We start from the raw sequence: 19,941 nt of genomic DNA on the forward strand, positions 1-19,941 counted from the left end.
ATTTGTTTCTGCTTTCATGACATATTTGAACTTAATGTATTGTCTCTTCCGCTCAAAAACAATCTTTTAATAACAATTTGGTCATACAAATAATAAATAATAATACATAAAATCTGTAGGACGAGTTGTAGCGAGGCATGTCACATCGAGAACATACAGGCAGACTGGATATGAAAGCAAGTTGTGATTTTGTGCAACATTTAAAAATGTTGTACAGGCAAGACCTCTGAATGAATTACAGACAATATGAGCATCAGAGAATACTATAATTTTATTAATAGATTCAGACACTCACAGAGGGAGCACAACAGACATAAATGTGTTACTTGTGGGGATCAAACCTGTGACATTTTGAAGATAGGACATCAAGTGGCACATGGCTGAAAGCATGACTGTCTGAAAAAAGGCACTTTCTCTAAAAATGTCAGAGGGTTCATAAAATGCTTCTTTTTTTAATGTGTCTCATGAATTACAATAAAAATAAAGATTACTCATGTTAATAAAGGTTACTCAAGTTATGTTGAGTTTAAGGCAACAAACACATTTCACCCACTTTGTTTTACTTCTGTAAACCTGTAATGTGACAATAAAGCTAATAGGCTCTATGCACAGCAGCCACATTGCTTCGCAGGTGTTACCAATGAATGCTAATGAAGGCTCTGTTCCATTCTGGTCAAACAGAGTCAGGGTGCTGATATTGTGCATGTTGGCTCACTGGAAACACTCTGCTATACCAGTGGGTCTCGTGTGGTCCAGGGACCCTCATGGTTCCTTGAGGAGGTTCCAAATGGCCCTTTACAGGTGTGTAACTCTTATGGGTCCATTTGGTTCCATTTGTACACTCTCAGAGTTATGGGGGTCCTTGAAATGAAAAGGTTTGAGAACCACTGTGCTACACTAAATCTAACAGAGCCTCATTAGTGTAATTGGTAACACATGTGAAGGAAGTAAGGAAGAGGCCCAATTTCATTCCAATATGGCTGCTGTGCATAGCGCCTATTCTGAAGGCAGTTATCAGTGTTGATTCCATCCTCTAGAGGGAGCACTTGTCCACCAGTTGAACTTAACTGCTTGTCCTACAGAGCTAGTAGGATAAGTAGTAAAGAACCTTTGACCTGTTGTTTTCATTCATTAAATGCTGATATAATGAATGTCGATTCTATCGATTACGTTTTCGATTAATCAAAATATCTTGAGAAGCACCATCTGCTTTTGTACAACGACAGGAGACAGACAGACAGACAGACAGACAGACAGACAGTATAGAAAGTGTACATTTCTCATCATCATTGTGAAATGAACAAACCCCCCACCAACATGAAAGAATTATTATTCTTATAATCATTCTGCCTTCTGCTGCTATAGGCTATTCTATATTCTCTATATACCGTATTCTATATGTCAGTGGTTCTCAAAGTGTGGTCTGGGAACCCCCAGGGGTCCTTGAGGGGGTTCCAGGGGGTCCCCATGCAGCAACATTAGTTAAAGGGATATTTCACTTTTTTTAAACATCTACTCAGGCTTTTGTGAACACCCCAGACAGTTTTTAAGTTGCTTGATTCAGTATTTAGATATTTGATATTAATTTGATCAGACACGCCCCCTTCATATACAAACCCATTCCTATACAAACTCCATTTTAACCATGTTAGATTCATCGAAAACACCCGTCCTTGGTTCTGGTGACTGATATTCCTTCTATTTCTAATACATGAGGGGGCCGTGTTTTTTCATTAATGTTTTTTATATTTTTGGGGGGAAATGAAAAAAACAAAATAAAAGATTTCCACAATATACCTACACTGAATTAAGCAACTTAAAAACTTTCTGGGGTGTTCACAAAAGCCTGTGTAGACATTAAAATTACCCCAAACATGTTTGAAAATGAAATATCCCTTTAAAAAGAATCACAAACAGTTTAACCACTTTAACCCATTTCGGCTATTTGAAAATAGCAGATCTTTAAGTCTACACCGTGTCACGATTTGACGCGTTGTGAGCTTTTAGATTGGCTATTTTGAAAAAGATCTAGAAAAAATACATATGAATGTGGAGGTCCGTGACATGAAAATGTTTGAGAACCACTGGTCAATATACTACTATAATATTATATATATTCTCAGTATATTCTGTATTCATAAAAGGTAAACAAACAAAATATATTGGACAGTCTGGAAAGCCTGGACCCTCCATTGGTTAGCAGAAACATCCGTCAGGCTGGATGGACCAATGGGAACAAAGGGGCAGGGGTCATTCAAGCACAAGTCTGTCAGGCTGGACGGACCAATGGGAACAAAGGGGCGGGATCAAACAGGCATGTGTCTCTCAGAGTATTCGTCGAGCCCAGCATCCTCGTCCAGTTTGGGTTCAGCGTCATCCGCATCCAACTGTAATCCACACACACACACACACACACACACACACACACACACACACACACACACACACACACACACAGGCTCATTGTCCTACATTGTATTGAATATAATGTGAATAAAAGTTCATAGAAATTGTCCCTCACTGTATCCATTCCTATATGGTCTCTCCTACACTGTATCCATTCCTATGGTCTCTCATACACTGTATCCATTCCTATGGTCTCTCCTACACTGTCTCCATTTCCTATGGTAAAGCAAAGCAAAGCAAAGTTTGTTGTTTACCCAGGGTGTCGGACTAAGCACGAAGCTTGTTTCCAGCCGGACCCTGCATGGAAGCCTTGCTCAAGGGCTATTCAGCGGTGATTCATGATTGATGTGATGAATTGGGGAATCGAACTAGGGACCTTCCGGTATCAAGGCCGCCCCTCTAACCACTAGGCCACCGCTGGTCTCCCCTACACTGTCTCCTTTCCTATGGTCTCTCCTACACTGTCTCCTTTCCTATGGTCTCTCCTACACTGTCTCCTTTCCTATGGTCTCTCCTACACTGTCTACAGCAAACATGTCCAAAGTCAGACCCTGGGCCAATCGTGGCAAGAGGGCAGATGTTATATTGCCCACGGGTTGCTTCCTAAAATGTATTATATTATGTCCTGCTTACCTGTATATTCATGTGAAATTCACACATTTACGTTTCTGTTTTGAAATCAACCTGGGCAGATAGGCTGTTTCTCAGTAGAATTGGTAAGAATGTGTTGAATTTGCACTGTAATTAAATAAAAAAAAGTTATAATGAGTTTTATGAGAATGGTGTGACTTTGTTAAGGTCCAAAGGTACAGTACAGTTTGGCTCATAAACTGTGGAACAAACTCCCCATTGCAATTAGAAATGCAGACTCACTCCCAATCTTCCGCCGTAGTCTGACTTCAGACTCCACCTCAGCCCGTAGCACTTGCCCTAGCCTCGCAGGCTTATGCAAAGGCTAACATGTCATTTAGACAGCATGTTATGTAGACAGATGCCAGGTCATTTGTAGACCTGGCATCCTATAGTGTGTATAGTTTCAATGTACAGATTTTTAGATTTTGGGGATATTCTACTGTTTAGACTGATGATAGGTTCTTGGTTTACCTATGATCCTAGATTACTATTTCTATTCATTTGATGTATTACCTTACCTTGCTTATTGTAAATTACTCTGGATTAAGCGTATTTAGCGTCTGCTCAAATGCCTAAAAAGTAAATTGTAAATAATAAATCGTACAGCATGACAGGATGTGCAGTGCTATTTTCAAATATATGGTCACTCTTGGTCTACATTGTTCATGATTAAGAAATGTTTTGTGAATGAATGCACTCATACTGTGATTCGACTGTACATTGCATGCGTGCGTGCGTGCGCGCGTGCGTGGGTGTGTGTGCGTGTACATACACACTGCAGCTCGGTCCTGGTGAACACGCGGGGTAAGATGAGCATCTTCACAGGAATGGTGAGCAGCAGAATGAAGGGGAAGGCCAGGGCAGCGGAGCTGGACATGACCGCCCACAACACCCCTAAGCACACTATCTGAATGATGGTCCACAGGTGCATCCTCAGGGTCCTCACCTGCACACACGTACGTACGCACACACACACACACACACACACACACACACAAACGTTTTTTTAGGGGCATTTTAACCGTAAGCCTACCAGCCTTACAGGGTGGTATTTGTGGGTATTTGGGTATTACAGGGTGGTAATTGGGGTACTACAGGGTGATATTTGGGGGGCATTACCTTGCGTATGTAGGTGAGGTCAGGGTGGTATTTGGGGGGCATCAGCAGCAGCAGCAGTCTGTCAGTCAGTTGGATTCCGTTCAGAGACATGACCCCCATGTAGAGAAAGATGCCAAACAGCACGGCCAGAGGAATCTGACGCAACAGGTCACCAACCACTATAGACAGACCTGCATAACAATAACCATGATTATAAACCACTATAGACAGACCTGCATAACAATAACCATGATTATAAACCACTATAGACAGACCTACATAACAATAACCATGATTATAAACCACTATAGACAGACCTACATAACAATAACCATGATTATAAAAGACTTATACAATATAATATAATATAATATAGCATAGAACTATACAGTACTTAAAATACTATAGTATATTATAGTATAGTAATATATTGTACAGTATAATATAATGTAGTACAGTACATGATAGTATAGTACAGTATGCAGTCTATATAGTAGTATATAGACAGTATATTAAAGAGATAGTTCACCCCCAAAATGACTTTTTTTCTATCGATTAGTCACCCCATGGAGAATTGAATTCATGGATTTTTTTTTGTTTTTGTCTCATTCCTAAGCCAATAATTTGATGACCGGCAGCGGTGACGGTAGGAGACACAAAGAGTCTCCTTTGTGTCTCCTACCGGAACCGCTGCCTGCCTATTGGCTTAGGAATGTAACAAAAAACCCCAAATATCCATGAATTCAATTCTCCACGGGGTGACTAATCGATAGAAAAACTGGGTGAACTATGCCTCTAAAGTACGGTATCTAGAAAGAGAACGCGACGTCACCCCATTGAAAATAATAATAGCGGAAACCCCTCAAGATGGCGCCACCTGTCCGTTGAAGTGCGCGGTATAATAAAGTGTATTACCTACTAGCAGAGCCACCAGGAAGTTGGTGACTCTCTGCTCTTTCACTTCCTGGATGCGGGGCTTGTCGCCCTTGGTCATGACGGTCAGAGCGTTGGTGTGCGTGACGGAGCGCACGGTGGCCGCGGACAGCCACGGCAACCCGAACAGCGCCGAGACCCCGCCCACTATGACGATGATCAACAGGTCCAGGTGGAAGCCCGTCCCCTTCACCAGCATCCGCTCACTCTTACTGCAGATCAACCTGCAGACAGACAGACAGACAGACAGACAGACAGACAGACAGACAGACAGACAGACAGACAGACAGACAGACAGACAGACAGACAGACAGACAGACAGACAGACAGACAGACAGACAGACAGGCAGACAGACAAATGACCCCATTAGTACAGTATAGTCAGTGGTGGAAAGTAACTAAGCACATCTACTTAAAGGGTTAGTTCACCCCCTAAATGACTTTTTTTCTATTGATTAGTCACCCCATGGAGACTTGAATTCATTACATTTGAAAAAGAGATAAGCTCCGTGGTCAAAACCACCTTTTTGAACTACGGCTACTCGCCAAAATCAAACCCTATCTCCCCCTATCTCCCCCTCAAACAATTTGAATTAGTGATCCATGCCTTTATGACATCTAGGCTGGACTACTGCAATGTCCTATATTATGGCATTGACCACTCCTCACTCAGGCGTTTGTAACTAGTCTAAAACGCTGCCGCTCGCCTCACAGGTACCAAAAAAATGACTTTGGCCTCACTCCATTGGCTTCCGGTTAAATATAGAATTGATTTTAAATGTTGCTATTTGCTTTTACATCTATAAATGGTCCTCTATATATGTCGCTGCTGACTGTGCCTTCAAACCTAACTCTCAAAACCAGAGGTGATCGTGCTCAGTTCATTGAGATTACCCTACTTAAAACTCACCTTTCTCTCTGGCTTTTAACAACATCCAAACCTACATTTTCCTGTTTTTAACTCCTGTCTAACGTTTCCCTGTGTACATAGGTGTAAATATACTCGGATTACTCGCTCTATTTGTCCGTATCTCCTATATGGATACATGCTATGTGCTTTATACATGTTTATGTGTTTTTTTGGTTGGATTTTTTTTTTTTTGCTTTGCATTTTACCTTTGCAGCACTTTGGTCAACTAAGGTTGTGTGAAGATGTGCTCTATAATAAGTTTAATTGATTGATTGATTGATTGATTGATTGATTGATTGATAGTAATACCAACGTGTGTACATATGTGTGTGCGTGTGTGGGTCGTACGCTGTAATCTGCGACTCCATGAAGAGCAGTATGAAGACCAGAATGGCGGGCAGGATGCTGGCAGCCATCATCCAAACAGGAAACTGACCGTCCGACCCCAGCAGAGAAATCACCCAGCCACGCTTCTCTGGGCTGGACACCGAGAAGCCACTGGGCACGCTCAGTTTCTGCACACACACACACAAATGATTATGTTAGTATTTTAACCCATTCAATCCGGGGAATGCATCTGTCATTTTAGATTTCTTTGGATTTTCAAAGATAGCAGATCTTTAGATAGCTAAATCTTTGAATATATATGTTTTTTAAAGCAAACATTTGAAACTCAAATCTTTGCTTCTGGAGGTCCCTGGAACAAAATATGTTTACAAATGCAGACGAATCTGCCGGCTGGGATTGCAGGATAGAGAAAATGACATCGGCGTCTCTTCCTTTTAAAATAAATTCCTTGGTTCTCTCCACAAGTTTCCTAGGCTGTGTCGGCATCACTTCCTGTTGATTTGATCCAATGAAATCCAATGATATCCAATGAAATCGAGAGGAAGTGATGCCCACACAGCCTAGGAAACTTGTGGATAGGTTCCCAAACCTCTAGTTAGTGTAATTGGAAAGACCTGTGAAGGAAGTAAGGAAGAGGCCCAATTCATTTCGCTCCGCTGGCGACTCACTACAGGCGGGGATGGTGCTTGTCACAGGGGAATGTTGTACAGAAAAGTAGGATGGATGCGCCACATCCTCCTGGTGGGGACTCCTCACTAACAGGTGAGCCAGTAGGGTACAACATCAGTGGCGAGACAGAAATGAGGGTTAATTGGCGTGATGACTAAAGGAAGAAAAGTCGGAAAATAATTGACAAATCTAGAATTGAAGGAGAAAAAAAAACATCTTCCTTGCATTCATGTGTATACTGGTGCACTTCAGTTGGTTGTAGAGTTCTCAAAGTGGGGTCCAGGGACCCCCATGGGTCCTCGAAAGGGGTTCCAGGGGGTCCCAAAAATATCATTCCTAGTTAGGAACCAAATGGACCTAACTATGGACTTATGGGTCTGCAACTCTGAGAGTGTACTAATGGAACCATTTGTACACTCTCAGAGTGAAATGAACACAGATGATAGCCTACTACAGTGTAGGTTGGGGGTCCCAGAGATCAAAATGGTATCAAATGGGGGTCCGTAGCCTAATGCATATCAAACTGGGGGTCCTTGAAATTAAAAATGTTTGAGAATCACTGCTACTGCTGTAAAAAATCTTCTCTTACACGTCCCTGGCATATCTTTTCAAATGGGGGTCCACGGGCTAATATGCATCAATTTGGGGGTCCTTGACGCGATAAGGTTTGAGAACCACTGCTCTATTCTTTAATTATGTTGTTTACTTCCTGGTTGGGGACCACTGAGCACATTCCTGGGCTCTGCCTTCTTTCCCATCTGAATGGAGGGAGAGTCTTTACCGTCTCCTCTATCCCATTCTTCTTTTTCATCGCACAGAACTGTCTTCTGTTTTCTTTTCTCTTTTCCTTTTCCGTGGGCTATACCATTGGTTCTCAAAGTGGGGTCCGGGTACCCCCAGGGGTCCTTGAGGGGGTTCCAGGGGGTTCCCCAGATAAAGGACGGATAGTTAGGAACCAAATGAACCCTTATGGGTCTGTAACTCAGAGAGAGTACAAATGGAACCAAATGGACCCGCAAAGGTCCATTTCGTTCCATTTGTCCTTGGCACAAAATCTTTTCAGATGGGGGGTCCGCGGCCAAATACTCATACATTTAGGGGTCATTGACATGGAAAAGTTTGAGAACCACTGGGCTATACTTTGTCAGTGTTGGTAGTCATGGCTGCCAGTTCCCACCTGATGTCGTGTGGGAGACCAGACTGCTCCAAATCGTGTTGAATAACGGCTAGCTTGGCTAATGTCTTCAGACTAGGACTCAAGTCCAAGATGTACAGATCGCCGGGTAAGAAGAGGACGATGCGGTCTCCCATGTTGCAACAGCACGTCCTGGACTTCCAATAGGGGCTTTTCCCCTTGGGCTCGACCTTCGTCCAGCGGAAGGTCTCCGGGTTGAACTTCCACAGATCGTTGAAGTACTGGTTCAGGTTGATGCCGCCGAATATGTACAGCTCTCCGTCGTAGGCAAAGGCCGAGTGACCCCAGCGCCCTTCCGGAAGAAGCCGCGCAGGAGGCGCACTCAGCCAGCGGTCGGTCTCGGCGTCGAACACGCTGACGTCGTTGTTGTAGCACGCTCCGAAGCCCCCGAAAACAAACATCTTTGTCCCGATGATGGTGGCAGAGTGACATTCCGACGCAGGTGGCGGAGTTCCGCTGGCGTTGATTAAAGCCCAGACCATCGTGGCGGTGTCCAACTTGTAGATGCTGTTCGTGTCTCCGGTCAGCTGGATCCATCCTCCATAGATATACATGACCTTCCCCAGGACGCAGGCCGAGTGGTCGCACCGCCCCTCCGGAACCGTCCCGGAAACCCCGGTCCTTGACCACGTGTGGGTGTCGACGTCGAACGCGTAAAGGACGCTGCAGTACTTCAGCGTGTTGGTGACCCCGCCCCAGATGTAGATGACGCCCTCTATCAGCACGGCCGCGTGCCAGCAGCGCATGGAGGGAACCTCGAGGGTACATTGTTCTCCTCTCCCGGCCATCACCGGGGGTAGACTGTGCCAGCGCAGAGACACAGTGTTGAAGACCTGCACGTCGATCTGTTCCTTTTTGAACATGTTGCCGTCTCCTCCGAACGAGTACACGTTTTGCCCCACTGCCACAGCAGTGTTGTAGTTACTCTGGAGGCCCTTCAGGTGCGCGGTCCAACACAACATTTCAAAACACCGGAACCAAAACGTGGCCAAAAACCAAATCAGTCCGGTCCCGTTCTGTAAAAAGTACTGACGTGTGTGGAACATATAGGGCTACAGCAGCTCAAACGTCCAGCAAAGCTTAGCCAATCCATGAAGCCGGCCATTCAGGGATTCCCATGCCTGTAGGTCTCCCTAATACAGTGGTTTTCAATCAGTGGTCCGGGGACCACCAGTGGTCCTTGAGGAGGTTCCAGGTGGTCCTCAGCTAAATGATGGAGAGTTGGTAACCAAATGGACCCTTATAGATCTTTAACTCTTGAGAGCGTAAAATGAAACCAAATGGACCCTTACTGAGAGGCTGAGAGGCTAAATCTCATCACATGGTGGTTCTGTGGCTCAAATGCCGAATGTATATATAATGGTCCTTGATATAAAAAGGGTTGAAAACCACTGCCCTAATAGACCAATTATTTGTTTGAGACTGCATGCGCAGGTTTCATGTAATCAACTACCAACAGATCCCCAAACCTGTTATTTTGGGGATTGCTAGTTTGTTCATTCAACGTATTCTGTGTGTAGGCTCATGAGGCGGTCCCTGGCGAGACATAGGGATATAGTTCATTATGCAACAGTGTTGCACACCGAGAATAGCCGATGTACAAGCTCACAACGCGTCGCAGATGCGACCGTGTGTGAGCTTGCCGGGGTCTGCTATTCTCGTCCGTTCTCCGCGCGCGACGGAGCGTAACTCATGCTCAAGTGCCGGCTTAACAACTGGTTTGAGAATCGCCGTTATCGCTTACACACAACAGAAAGTATTTACAGAGTATTTATTTCAAGAGGGAGCGATCACAGTAAACATCCTGAGCTTTGTTCCTCCACACTGGGAGGTAAACAGTGTCTGAAAGTTTGATGGAAGGCATTTTCGCTCGTGCCGTGAACACTTTTCCAATTGCGTCTAATGAGTGGTCACGTTCTTTTGGAGCCAGCCTGCACGCCCAATACTGTCTCTTATCAGTGTGACGTTGTCTCATAAGGGGTCTACCGTATATGGCAAAATGATTGGCACAGCAAAAGGAGTTTACTAATAGCTCACGATCAATTAACAATTCATAAGGAATAGTTTAAGTCTTACCAGATTCCCTAAATGTTTTTTTATTTCTCACTGTACTTTATATTTTATACAATTCATCATTGTTTTTATTCTGTTGCGGATTTGAATTGCTGTTTATTCAGTTTAGTTTAGTTGAAATCTTTATTGTGGTTAAGCTGTAGGAAATGTCAGAGCTTAAAGCCTCTAGTAATCTTACTTGATTGAGCACAATATTAATTTTGTTGACTAAAACTATTCGTCGACTACCTTTTTTCACTGACGAAAACGAAACATATACGAAATAAAATATTAGGGAGGGACTACTGGACAAGAGATCCAGTAGAACCAAGACAAGCCATTTTATGCTTGGCTGCGTGTGGGTGTCACACTCCGAAAATAGTTGATCTACAAGCTCACAACGCGTCGCAGACATTTTTTAATGTATTACATTTTTTTCATTTAAATTTTTTTTTTTTTAAATATATGAAAAGAGTTATCGAAAAAACACGCCCCCCTCGCGTATTAGGAGGGATCCAAGGAGATCCAGAACCAAGGACGGGTGTTTTTGATGAATCTAACATGTTAAAAATGGAGTTTGAAGTTATAATGGGTTTGTATAGGAAGGGGGCGTGTCTGATAAAATGAATATCTAATATCTAAATACTGAATCAAGCAACTTAAAAACGGTCTGGGGGGCTCATAAAAGCCTGAGTAGACGATAAAACGACCAAAAGTTTTTTTGAAAGTGAAATATCCCTTTAAACCCCAGCATCCGTATTGTGAGGAGAGCTTTCGCTGAAAATATAGCAGATCGACAAGCTCACACAACGCGTGGGCTTCTCGATCGGCTATTTTCAGAGAAAGCTCTCCTCACAATAACAGAAAAGAGAAAATACACTGGTACAGAGCCGTGAGGGACTCCTCTCTGTAGTTGAGTGAAGAGCTTTCTAGCCTCACCTGAGTCTCAGTGTCTTTGATGCTGCCGTCGATGAACACCATGATGAGAATAGCGATAGGAACCCCGAAATCTCCGATAATCCTACGGAGCTGTAACACGCACACGCACGCACGCACACACACACACACACACACACACACCCACCCACCCACCCACCCACCCACACCCACACCCACACCCACACCCACACACACACTTTAATTTGGATTTTCAGTTGAAGACATGAATCATGTCAATACTGCAATTTAGAAGTACAGCTGTTACAAGTAAAAGTCCTGGAATTCAAAATGTACTTGAGTAAAAGTACAAAAGTATTGGTATCAAAATGTACTTAAAGTATCAAAAGTAAAAGTACTAAAATGATTGAAAAAAGCAGATCTACATGCTAACACAAGCTTGTGAGCTTGTAGATCTGCTATTTTCAAATAGCCTAGGTATAGGGCTAAAGTGGTTAATGTATGTTTTATAATGTAATAATTTATATCTGCAAAGTAACTAGTAACTAAAGTTTTGAAATAATTGTAGTGGAGTAAAAGTACAATATTTGCCTCTGAGATGTAATGGAGTAAAAGTAAAAGTATAGACAATTGGAAATACTCGAGTAAAGTAAAAGTACCTGAAAATTGTACTTAAGTACAGTACTTGAGTACATGTACTTAGTTACTTTACACCACTGGAAACTTTGGCTGGCAGGAAGAAATATTTGTATCAAAAATCTCGGTTTCAAGCCAAAGATCTGTCTAATACACCAGCCCGTTGTGTCTCCCACATACACACCGTTCCCGGGAAGAAGGGGCTGTTCTTAAACATGCGTAGGTAGAACGCGATGAAGTAGGTTCCGGACATGAGGACCAGTGACAGCAGAGCGATGTTGGGCTGTCCAGACACCTTCTCAGGAACCGTCCTGTGTCACCATCATGACATTTGAATTAACGATTTCATTGTGTTTTTGACATATATAACAGAAGTCTGACATCACTGCCACTAGAGGGTTATTGTTTTCTATTGAAAACCCCATAGGGTCATCTAGAATAGGCTCCATGCACAGCAGCCATATTGGGAATGAATTGGGCCCCTTCCTTACTTCCTTCACAGGTGTTACCAATCCTCCTATAATTCTAGTAACCTCACGGTGGTGGTGGTGGTTGGGTGGTGGTTGGACTCTTGATCAAACTGCGCATGAGAGAAACAAGCAGCAAGGTCTATGAAAACGAGGCCAAACCAAACGAACCCTATAACACCAACATTGGCCCTAAAGCGCTTACAATCGGCGGACATGGCAACACCGACGCCGCCGCTACACCATAGACCCCGCCCACTCTCTACTGTGGAAAGTAAACACTCCAGATTTTTTCCCCCACACACGATGCACATTAGCTCCATAAAGAACGGTTCTATGTCGTTCTCTTCCAGGATCGGGCGAACGTCCGCCAAGGCTCCGCTGTTTACCCTTTTGTATACATCGTATCCCAAAACTAATGGTAGATTCTAAACCGCATGGCAGTACTGGCAGCGGACGTAGGGTTTTTTTTCGGGTTGAATGGGAAACATGGCCACAGGCTGACTACATAGCCTGAATAAATAAGTTTGCCACGGGACCCGCGGCGGGCGAGTAATATGCCTACGCCATTCTCCGTGCTGATATATATATATATATATATATATACAGAGATGCTCATAGGCCTGCGTCCTTTTTTCTGTCACCAACAGAAAAAAATATGAAAATAATTCGCGGTAAAATATTTTTTTTACCGCGAATATTTTACAAATCCATGGGACACCACCATTTTGGATGGCCACATCCTACTTTATCCTACTTTATAAACGATAAAATCCACGTAGAAATAGTCTTAGAAAGACGATACAAATGATAATAAGGATCCATGAAAGCCGCCATTTTGCGCATGCTCATTGCTCAGACCGAATTCTTTGGGTAACGATTTTGCGTGTAACACACACACACAAGGGCCGTCTGTTGCGGAGTTGAAAAGTGACGTCTCTGCCATGACGTAGACCTGTAGACCCGTAGCAGACCTGATGGTTAACACGTTTGAAAACAACACACTTGAATTAAAAATAAACTATACAAATAAAAGAAAAAAATAATAATGTTAGTGTAAAATGGCACCAAAAAAGATTCTCAAGCCTGCTGCAGGGCAACAGAAAATAGCAAGCCTATTTTCTAAACCCAAATCAAGTACTGCTAATGATGATGACCCCACACCTACCTCCATGACTACATCCTCTGTATCTACCTGTGATTCTACTTCATCTCAAGGTAATAGTTACATAGATACTGTACATGTTCTACATGAATATAACCAAGATGAAACACGAGTTAAACGCTGTGCATTTTTGTGGGACCCATAAAATGTCCCTGGGACCCATCTAAAAGATCACCCTTGCATCCCAGGACCCATTACATTGAAAACCTAGCAACATCACTGTATATATATACGCCCGTGGGGAGGGGTGACGCAACGCGACCCACGAGGGGGAGGAGGGGGGGAAGCCACGACGGGGAGGAGGGGGGGGGGGGGCGCCACGACGGGACGCGCGCGGGGGAGAAACCGCGCGACAGGACGTGCATTAACCCCAACTTTGCAACTACTTTCACCTGCGCCTTTCACCGGGTATGGTCTAGTAATACTAATTAAGGCTCCGTTCCATTTAGTGTAGCACAGTGGTTGTCTTATTTTCAAGGACCCCCATAACTCTGAGAGTGTACAAATGGAACCAAATGGACCCTTACGGGTCCATATGGTTCCATTTGTACACTCTCAGAGTTACACACCCACCATAAGGGGCCATTTGGGAACCAAAATGGAGTGTTTCTAGTGAGCCAACATGCATGATATCAGCACCCTGACCAGAATGGAACAGAGCCTTCAGTATAATTGGTAACACCTGTGAAGGAAGTAAGAAGAGGCCCAATTTCTTTCCAATATGGCTGCTGTGCATAGAGCCTATTGCGTCATATAAGAACTGTGTTCTAAAAATGAACAGTCGCAATTTTTCGGCATCAAAATTACCTTTTCTCCAAACACAGACGTTATCAAATGTAAGTCAATATCATAAAGGACACAGAGTCACACACCTGACAGAATCGCAGAGGCTGATTTGTTTATTTTTGGAACACAGTTCTTATATGATGCAATCTAAGATTTCCTTATGGGGTTTTCAATAGCAAGAATACTTGCGAGGCCCAGGGGTAGTGTGCAGGTGTCATCAATATGTCCTTACACAGACAAATGTGTCCGTGGCAAAGACGTGTTCTTTTCCATGGCAAATTTTTGATTTATTTTTTACACACCATTATAATTTATAATTATCTTGATTATAAGACCCAATTACTGAATGTTAAGTCTACCGGTTTTCTTCGGAATATGTATGACACTTATTTACTACGACACTATGGCACATTAGGAGACAACAATGAAACATTCTCAAATGTTTCATTATTGTCCACTCATTTTGTATGTCCGTAGCAAATCTTTTTTTTTTTTTTTACAAAAATGTCCAATGGCCAGCATGGCCATGAACCATGGTAGTCTGAGTGACGTCAGGACTTCAGTACTCTATTGAACATAATAAATAAAAAATACATTTCTGTTTGCCTTTCAGGCTTCGTAAAAGTTTAACAGGGAAGTTATGAAAATTAAAAGAAGAAATGACTGACATATTTAATGACTTAATGATTTAAGAAATTGCAGAAATAGTCGATCTACGAGTTTGTAGATCAGCTATTCACGTAATTTTATGAAAATATTTGAAATTGTATCAGACATTTTTCAACATGGAAACGATTATGATGATTATGTAGAACAGTGGTTTTCAAAGTGGGGTCCAGGGACCCTCAGTGTTCCTTGAGGGGGCTCCAAAAACAGGCCTGTAACTCTGAGAGTGTACAAATGGTACGGGTCCATTTGGTTCCATTTGTACACTCTCAGAGTTATGGGAGTCCTTGAAATTAAAACGTTTGAGAACCACTGATGTAAAAATAATTGTGATTATCTCAAACAATTGCCATTAGGCGATCATGTAATACTCGTGACAGGCCTACCCGGGAAAACTGGCGTTACTGGAGTTACACCCAATCCATGGCACCGTCTCGTTACCGGGGTAACCGTTACCCGGGTGACAGCCCCGCAGAGGATGCTCCTGGAAGATCTGAAGAGTTTGCATTAGATTTAATGTCAGATTATTCGATTATATTTAACATGTACATAATAAACCTCAGTCCTGACCAATAGTAAGGAGCAGTGTAAATCTGTCTGTCTGTCTGTCTGTCTGTCTGTCTGTCTGTCTGTCTGTCTGTCTGCCTGTCTGTCTCTCTCTCACCTTGACCAGCTTGGCGAAGGTCTCGTAGATGAAGATGAGGGAAATGAGGAAGCTGAAGATCTCCTGGGTGAAGCGGGAGACGTAGCGCACCAGGAAGCTCCCCTCCAGCGCCACGGTCGCTATGACGATGACGATCAGCCAGATCCCGATCCAAGCGCGGCCCGTGAGGTAGTCCATGCCGTTGGCCTTGCAGAACTACACACATAGAACAGACAGACAGACAGACAGACAGACAGACAGACAGACAGACAGACAGACAGACAGACAGACAGACAGACAGACAGACAGACAGACAGACAGACAGACAGACAGACAGACAGACAGACAGACAGACAGACAGACAGACAGACAGACAGACAGACAGACAGACAGACAGACAGACAGACATTAGTAGATCAGCATCTTCTCCAGGGGTGCAGATCAGATAGATTCATTCATGGCCATTATATTATATTTAGTACATTTCTGTCAAATGGGATAAAACGCAAAATTCTGGAGAGCAATATTTCCATTGATTCTTTGAGTGTAAATGTGTTTACACTCAAAAACTCAAGACACTTTTGGCATGCTACTGTGCCCGGACGTGCAGGTGTCATCTAAATCAAGTACAGTATGTGACATAAAGACTTTTTTACAGAGTAAAATAAGCCTCTTCAAACGGACCAGAGAAACCAGCGATGAGGATACATTGGCCCTCATTTATCAACGCGGTGCAGCCCAAATAATGGGCGTACGGCGAGATCACCGCACCTTTCGGCATTTATCAATATATCCTGACGTGGGCTTCATCCTACGGTACGCTGAAATCTCACGTCTGGTCGAGACCAGTTGTTGACGTTGGCTGCACCCGTTTATTCCATCCTAGACCTGCGGAGCAGCATTGTTTGACTGTCTGAGAGGCATCTGGACACATAATCCACTCATAAATCTGTATACCTACACTAATAAATAATCCCTGTGAAAATATAACATTTTATAAAGTAATTTAAACAAACTGCTTTAACAGTCATTCAGATAAGATTGTAGATCTGTCTGTATTGAAAATAGCAGATCTACAAGCTCACAAGCCAGCGACGCGTTGTGAGCTTGTAGATCTGCTATTTTCAAAATATACGGGCGCTTTCTGCGAGAGCACTCTTCTGCGCGAGCACCGGTCTAACAGGCGGCACTGCTGTTATATTTTCATGGCCACTGGGAGATCAGACATTTAACCCATGGTCCAACACACACCAGCCTTCATTCATTAATGTTCTCTCCAGGCTATCTCTCATTAATGCGGAGCGGGACGGGACTCGCCCGTCCGACGGTCCGTGTCTCACTGGGAATAGCCTACATGACGGCTTTATTTTAGTGTAACTCGAACGCGCACTGCTCGGTATGGGTTAAATACATTAATATACAAAAAAATCGGGGCGTTTTGAGAATATCTAAGGGCGTGTTATTTAAATGACGCTCGGTTTCAGCCGTGACATTTATCAACGCTGGGACCAAGTGTACGCTCGGATCAGCTGTGTAGGATGCGTTGATAAATGTGACTTCGACGTTGGTGTACGGCCGAATATATGGAAAAATATACGCCGGTTTATGCGCTGCGTTGATAAATGAGGGCCACTGTGTATTGTAATGTAATATAATGAAGTAATGTAATCTTACTGAGTAAAAAGCCTCTTCAAACACCAATAGCGGACCAGAGAAACCAGTGAAGAGGATACATTGTGTATTTGTAAAGTAATATAATGTAATATAATGTAATATAATGAGGTAATGTAATCTTACTGAGTAATAAGCCTCTTCAAACACCAGTAGTGGACCAGAGAATCCTACGATGAGCAGAGGCTGAGCACTGAACACTGAAAACACCAGGCCTTGGATCGACGTGGCAACGATCAGCTCCGACACGCCGATCAGTCCGTCCGTCTTCTCTCCTATCGAACGTCACGCGGGATCATGTCAATGTGAAGTAATGTAATCAGATTACATTATGTGATTTAGATTACATGATGTGATATGATTTCTATCTCTGCCCTATAGAACCCCAGTCCAAGCTACAACGTAAAATCCTCAGTCTTAAAGGGATAGTTCACCAGAAAAATGACTTTTTTTTCTATTGATTAGTCACCCCATGGAGAATTGAATTCATGGCTATTTTTGTATAGTTTTTGTCGCATTCCTAAGCCAATAATTTGATGACCGGCAGTGGTTCCGGTAGGAGACACAAAGAGTAACGCCGGTAATCAAATTATTGGCTTAGGAATGCGACAAAAACTAAAAAATCTCAATGAATTCAATTCTTCATTGGGTGTGTAATTGATAGAAAATAAGTCATTTTTTGGGTGAACTACTCCTTTAATTCAAGTACACTCGGAGAGTGTACTTGCCTACAAAGTACAAATGGAACCAAATTGGACCATTGGGTTTTACGTACACTTGAAACATAATCGTCACTGTTGGGTGGAAACCTCATATGTTCAAAACTGTGACTTTTCAGGATTCAAATTCAAAAGCATCAAAAGCAGCAGATCTACAAGCTCCAAACGCGTCGCTTCGCGCCGCGTTTCGAGCTTGTAGATCTGCTGCTTTTTGATGCTTTTGTGTGACGCTGTAGTGTGATCAAGTAGGATGTTCATTAACGAAGAAACAGTCTGTCTGCCTGTCTGCCTGTCTGTCTGTCTGTCTGTCTGTCTGTCTGTCTGTCTGTCTGCCTGCCTGCCTGCCTGTCTGTCTGTCTGTCTGTATCTGCATGTCTGTCTGTCTGTCTGTCTGTCTGTCTGTCTGTCTGTCTGTCTGTCTGTCTGCCTGCCTGCCTGCCTGCCTGTCTGTCTGTCTGTCTGTCTGTCTGTCTGTCTGTCTGTCTGTGGAGGACGCACTGAATCTCGGTGTCTGTGTCGGGGGTTGCTATACTGGGCACTCCGACAACGGGTACAGCGGGCACTCTGACAACAAGTTAACAGGTACAACGGGTATGGCATGAACAGGCGGGGCATGCATTGCCAACTGGCACCAGTCTTGTGTAATGTTGATGTCATGGTAATGTAAAGTCATGTAATATAAAGTATTCCATCCTGACCCAGTAATCCTCCAAAGGTGATGGCTGGTGACAAAGCAGCAAAGTAGATGAAGATGACGGCAGCCAAACACTGGGGGTTCAGAGCATCTGTGATGTCACTGAGGTACTGAGGATACCTGTGGAAAAGTACTCATTAATGTAATGTAATATAAAGGGTCCTAAGGGTAACATTAATGTAAAGCAGTGGTTCTCAAACTTTAAAATCTCAAGGACCCCCCCTTAACTTTGACAGTGTACAAATGGAACCAAATGGACCCGTTCCATTTGTATACTGTCAGAGGTACAGACTTGTTAAGGGTCGATTAATTGGGGTTGGGACCCATGTTTGGGTCACGGAGCATGGGTTACATTTTTTTTCTTTTTTTTTTCTTTTTTACAATTTTTTTTTTTCATAAATGAAATAAATACATCAAATAATTCCCATGAATAAAATAAAATAAAAAACTTTTAAGAAGTAGTGAAAATAGCAGATCGAGCTTGTAGATCTGCTATTTTCACTAGTTTGGGACCCAGGCAAACATCTAATTTCTCTTTTAGGTCTTGAGCTAAAACGTTTGGGAACCCTGAGAGTCCCTGGACCTCACTTTGAGAACCTACTGATGTAAAGAAATATCATTTTATGTGATTTAAGCAGTGGTTGAAAAAGTATTCTGATATTTTACTTAAGTAAAAGTATCAATACTGAAATATAGAAAAACTCTGTTACAAGTAAATGTCCGGAATTCAAAATGTACTTGAGTAAAAGTACAAAAGTATTGTTATCAAAATGTACTTCAAACCAAAAGTAAAAGTACTAAAAATGTTTGAGAATCGTGACGCGTCGTGAGCTTGTAGATCGGCTATTTTCAAATTGCCTATGTAGGAATTATGGCTAAAGTGGTTAATGTATGTTTTATAATATAATGATTTATATCTGCAAAGTAACTAGTAACTTAAGTTTTCAAATAAGAGTAAAAGTACAATATTTGCCTCTGAGATGTAGTGGAGTAGAAGTAAAAGTATTGTAAATTGGAAAAACTACAGTAAAGTAAAAAAAATACCTCAAAATTGTACTTACTGTAAGTACAGTACTTGAGTACATGTACTTAGTTACTTTACACCACTGGATTTAATGTAATGTAAATTGAATTGTTGTAACTCAGGGTATACCTGCGGACCACGTCTTTCACCAGACCTCCAAACACACGGCCGGACCTCTGCAGGGGGTCTTCACCGCCACCACTGGGGGGCTTGGACGCAACAAACAGCTCTGGAGGTGGAAGGACACATTTACTGTTTATTGTCATGCATCAATTTTAAAAGATGTCATTTTCTTTGGTTACAATAAGTGTTAAATAGCTCTATATTCT

At 42.8% G+C, this 19,941-nt stretch overlaps 1 protein-coding gene across 2 annotated transcripts in view; it reads right to left on the reverse strand.

Moving 5' to 3' along the window:
• Positions 1–252: 252 nt before the first annotated feature.
• Positions 253–19,941, reverse strand: part of slc4a2a (solute carrier family 4 member 2a) — a 52,490-nt gene continuing 32,801 nt past the window's right edge. For both annotated transcript variants that reach the window (XM_084057925.1, XM_084057926.1), the window contains exons 13-24: positions 19,742–19,841; positions 18,593–18,708; positions 17,302–17,450; positions 15,526–15,720; positions 15,248–15,354; positions 11,962–12,088; positions 11,184–11,273; positions 6,329–6,495; positions 5,053–5,294; positions 4,159–4,328; positions 3,812–3,985; positions 253–2,387 (exon numbers count right to left, since the gene is read on the reverse strand). In XM_084057925.1, coding sequence (XP_083914051.1) covers positions 2,307–2,387; positions 3,812–3,985; positions 4,159–4,328; positions 5,053–5,294; positions 6,329–6,495; positions 11,184–11,273; positions 11,962–12,088; positions 15,248–15,354; positions 15,526–15,720; positions 17,302–17,450; positions 18,593–18,708; positions 19,742–19,841 — 1,718 coding nt within the window. In that variant the 3' untranslated portion in view covers positions 253–2,306. The remainder of the gene's footprint in view (positions 2,388–3,811; positions 3,986–4,158; positions 4,329–5,052; positions 5,295–6,328; positions 6,496–11,183; positions 11,274–11,961; positions 12,089–15,247; positions 15,355–15,525; positions 15,721–17,301; positions 17,451–18,592; positions 18,709–19,741; positions 19,842–19,941) is intronic.

Source organism: Gymnoscopelus microlampas (genome assembly GCF_963454915.1).
Source record: "Gymnoscopelus microlampas genome assembly, chromosome: 5".
Lineage (NCBI taxonomy): Eukaryota > Metazoa > Chordata > Actinopteri > Myctophiformes > Myctophidae > Gymnoscopelus > Gymnoscopelus microlampas.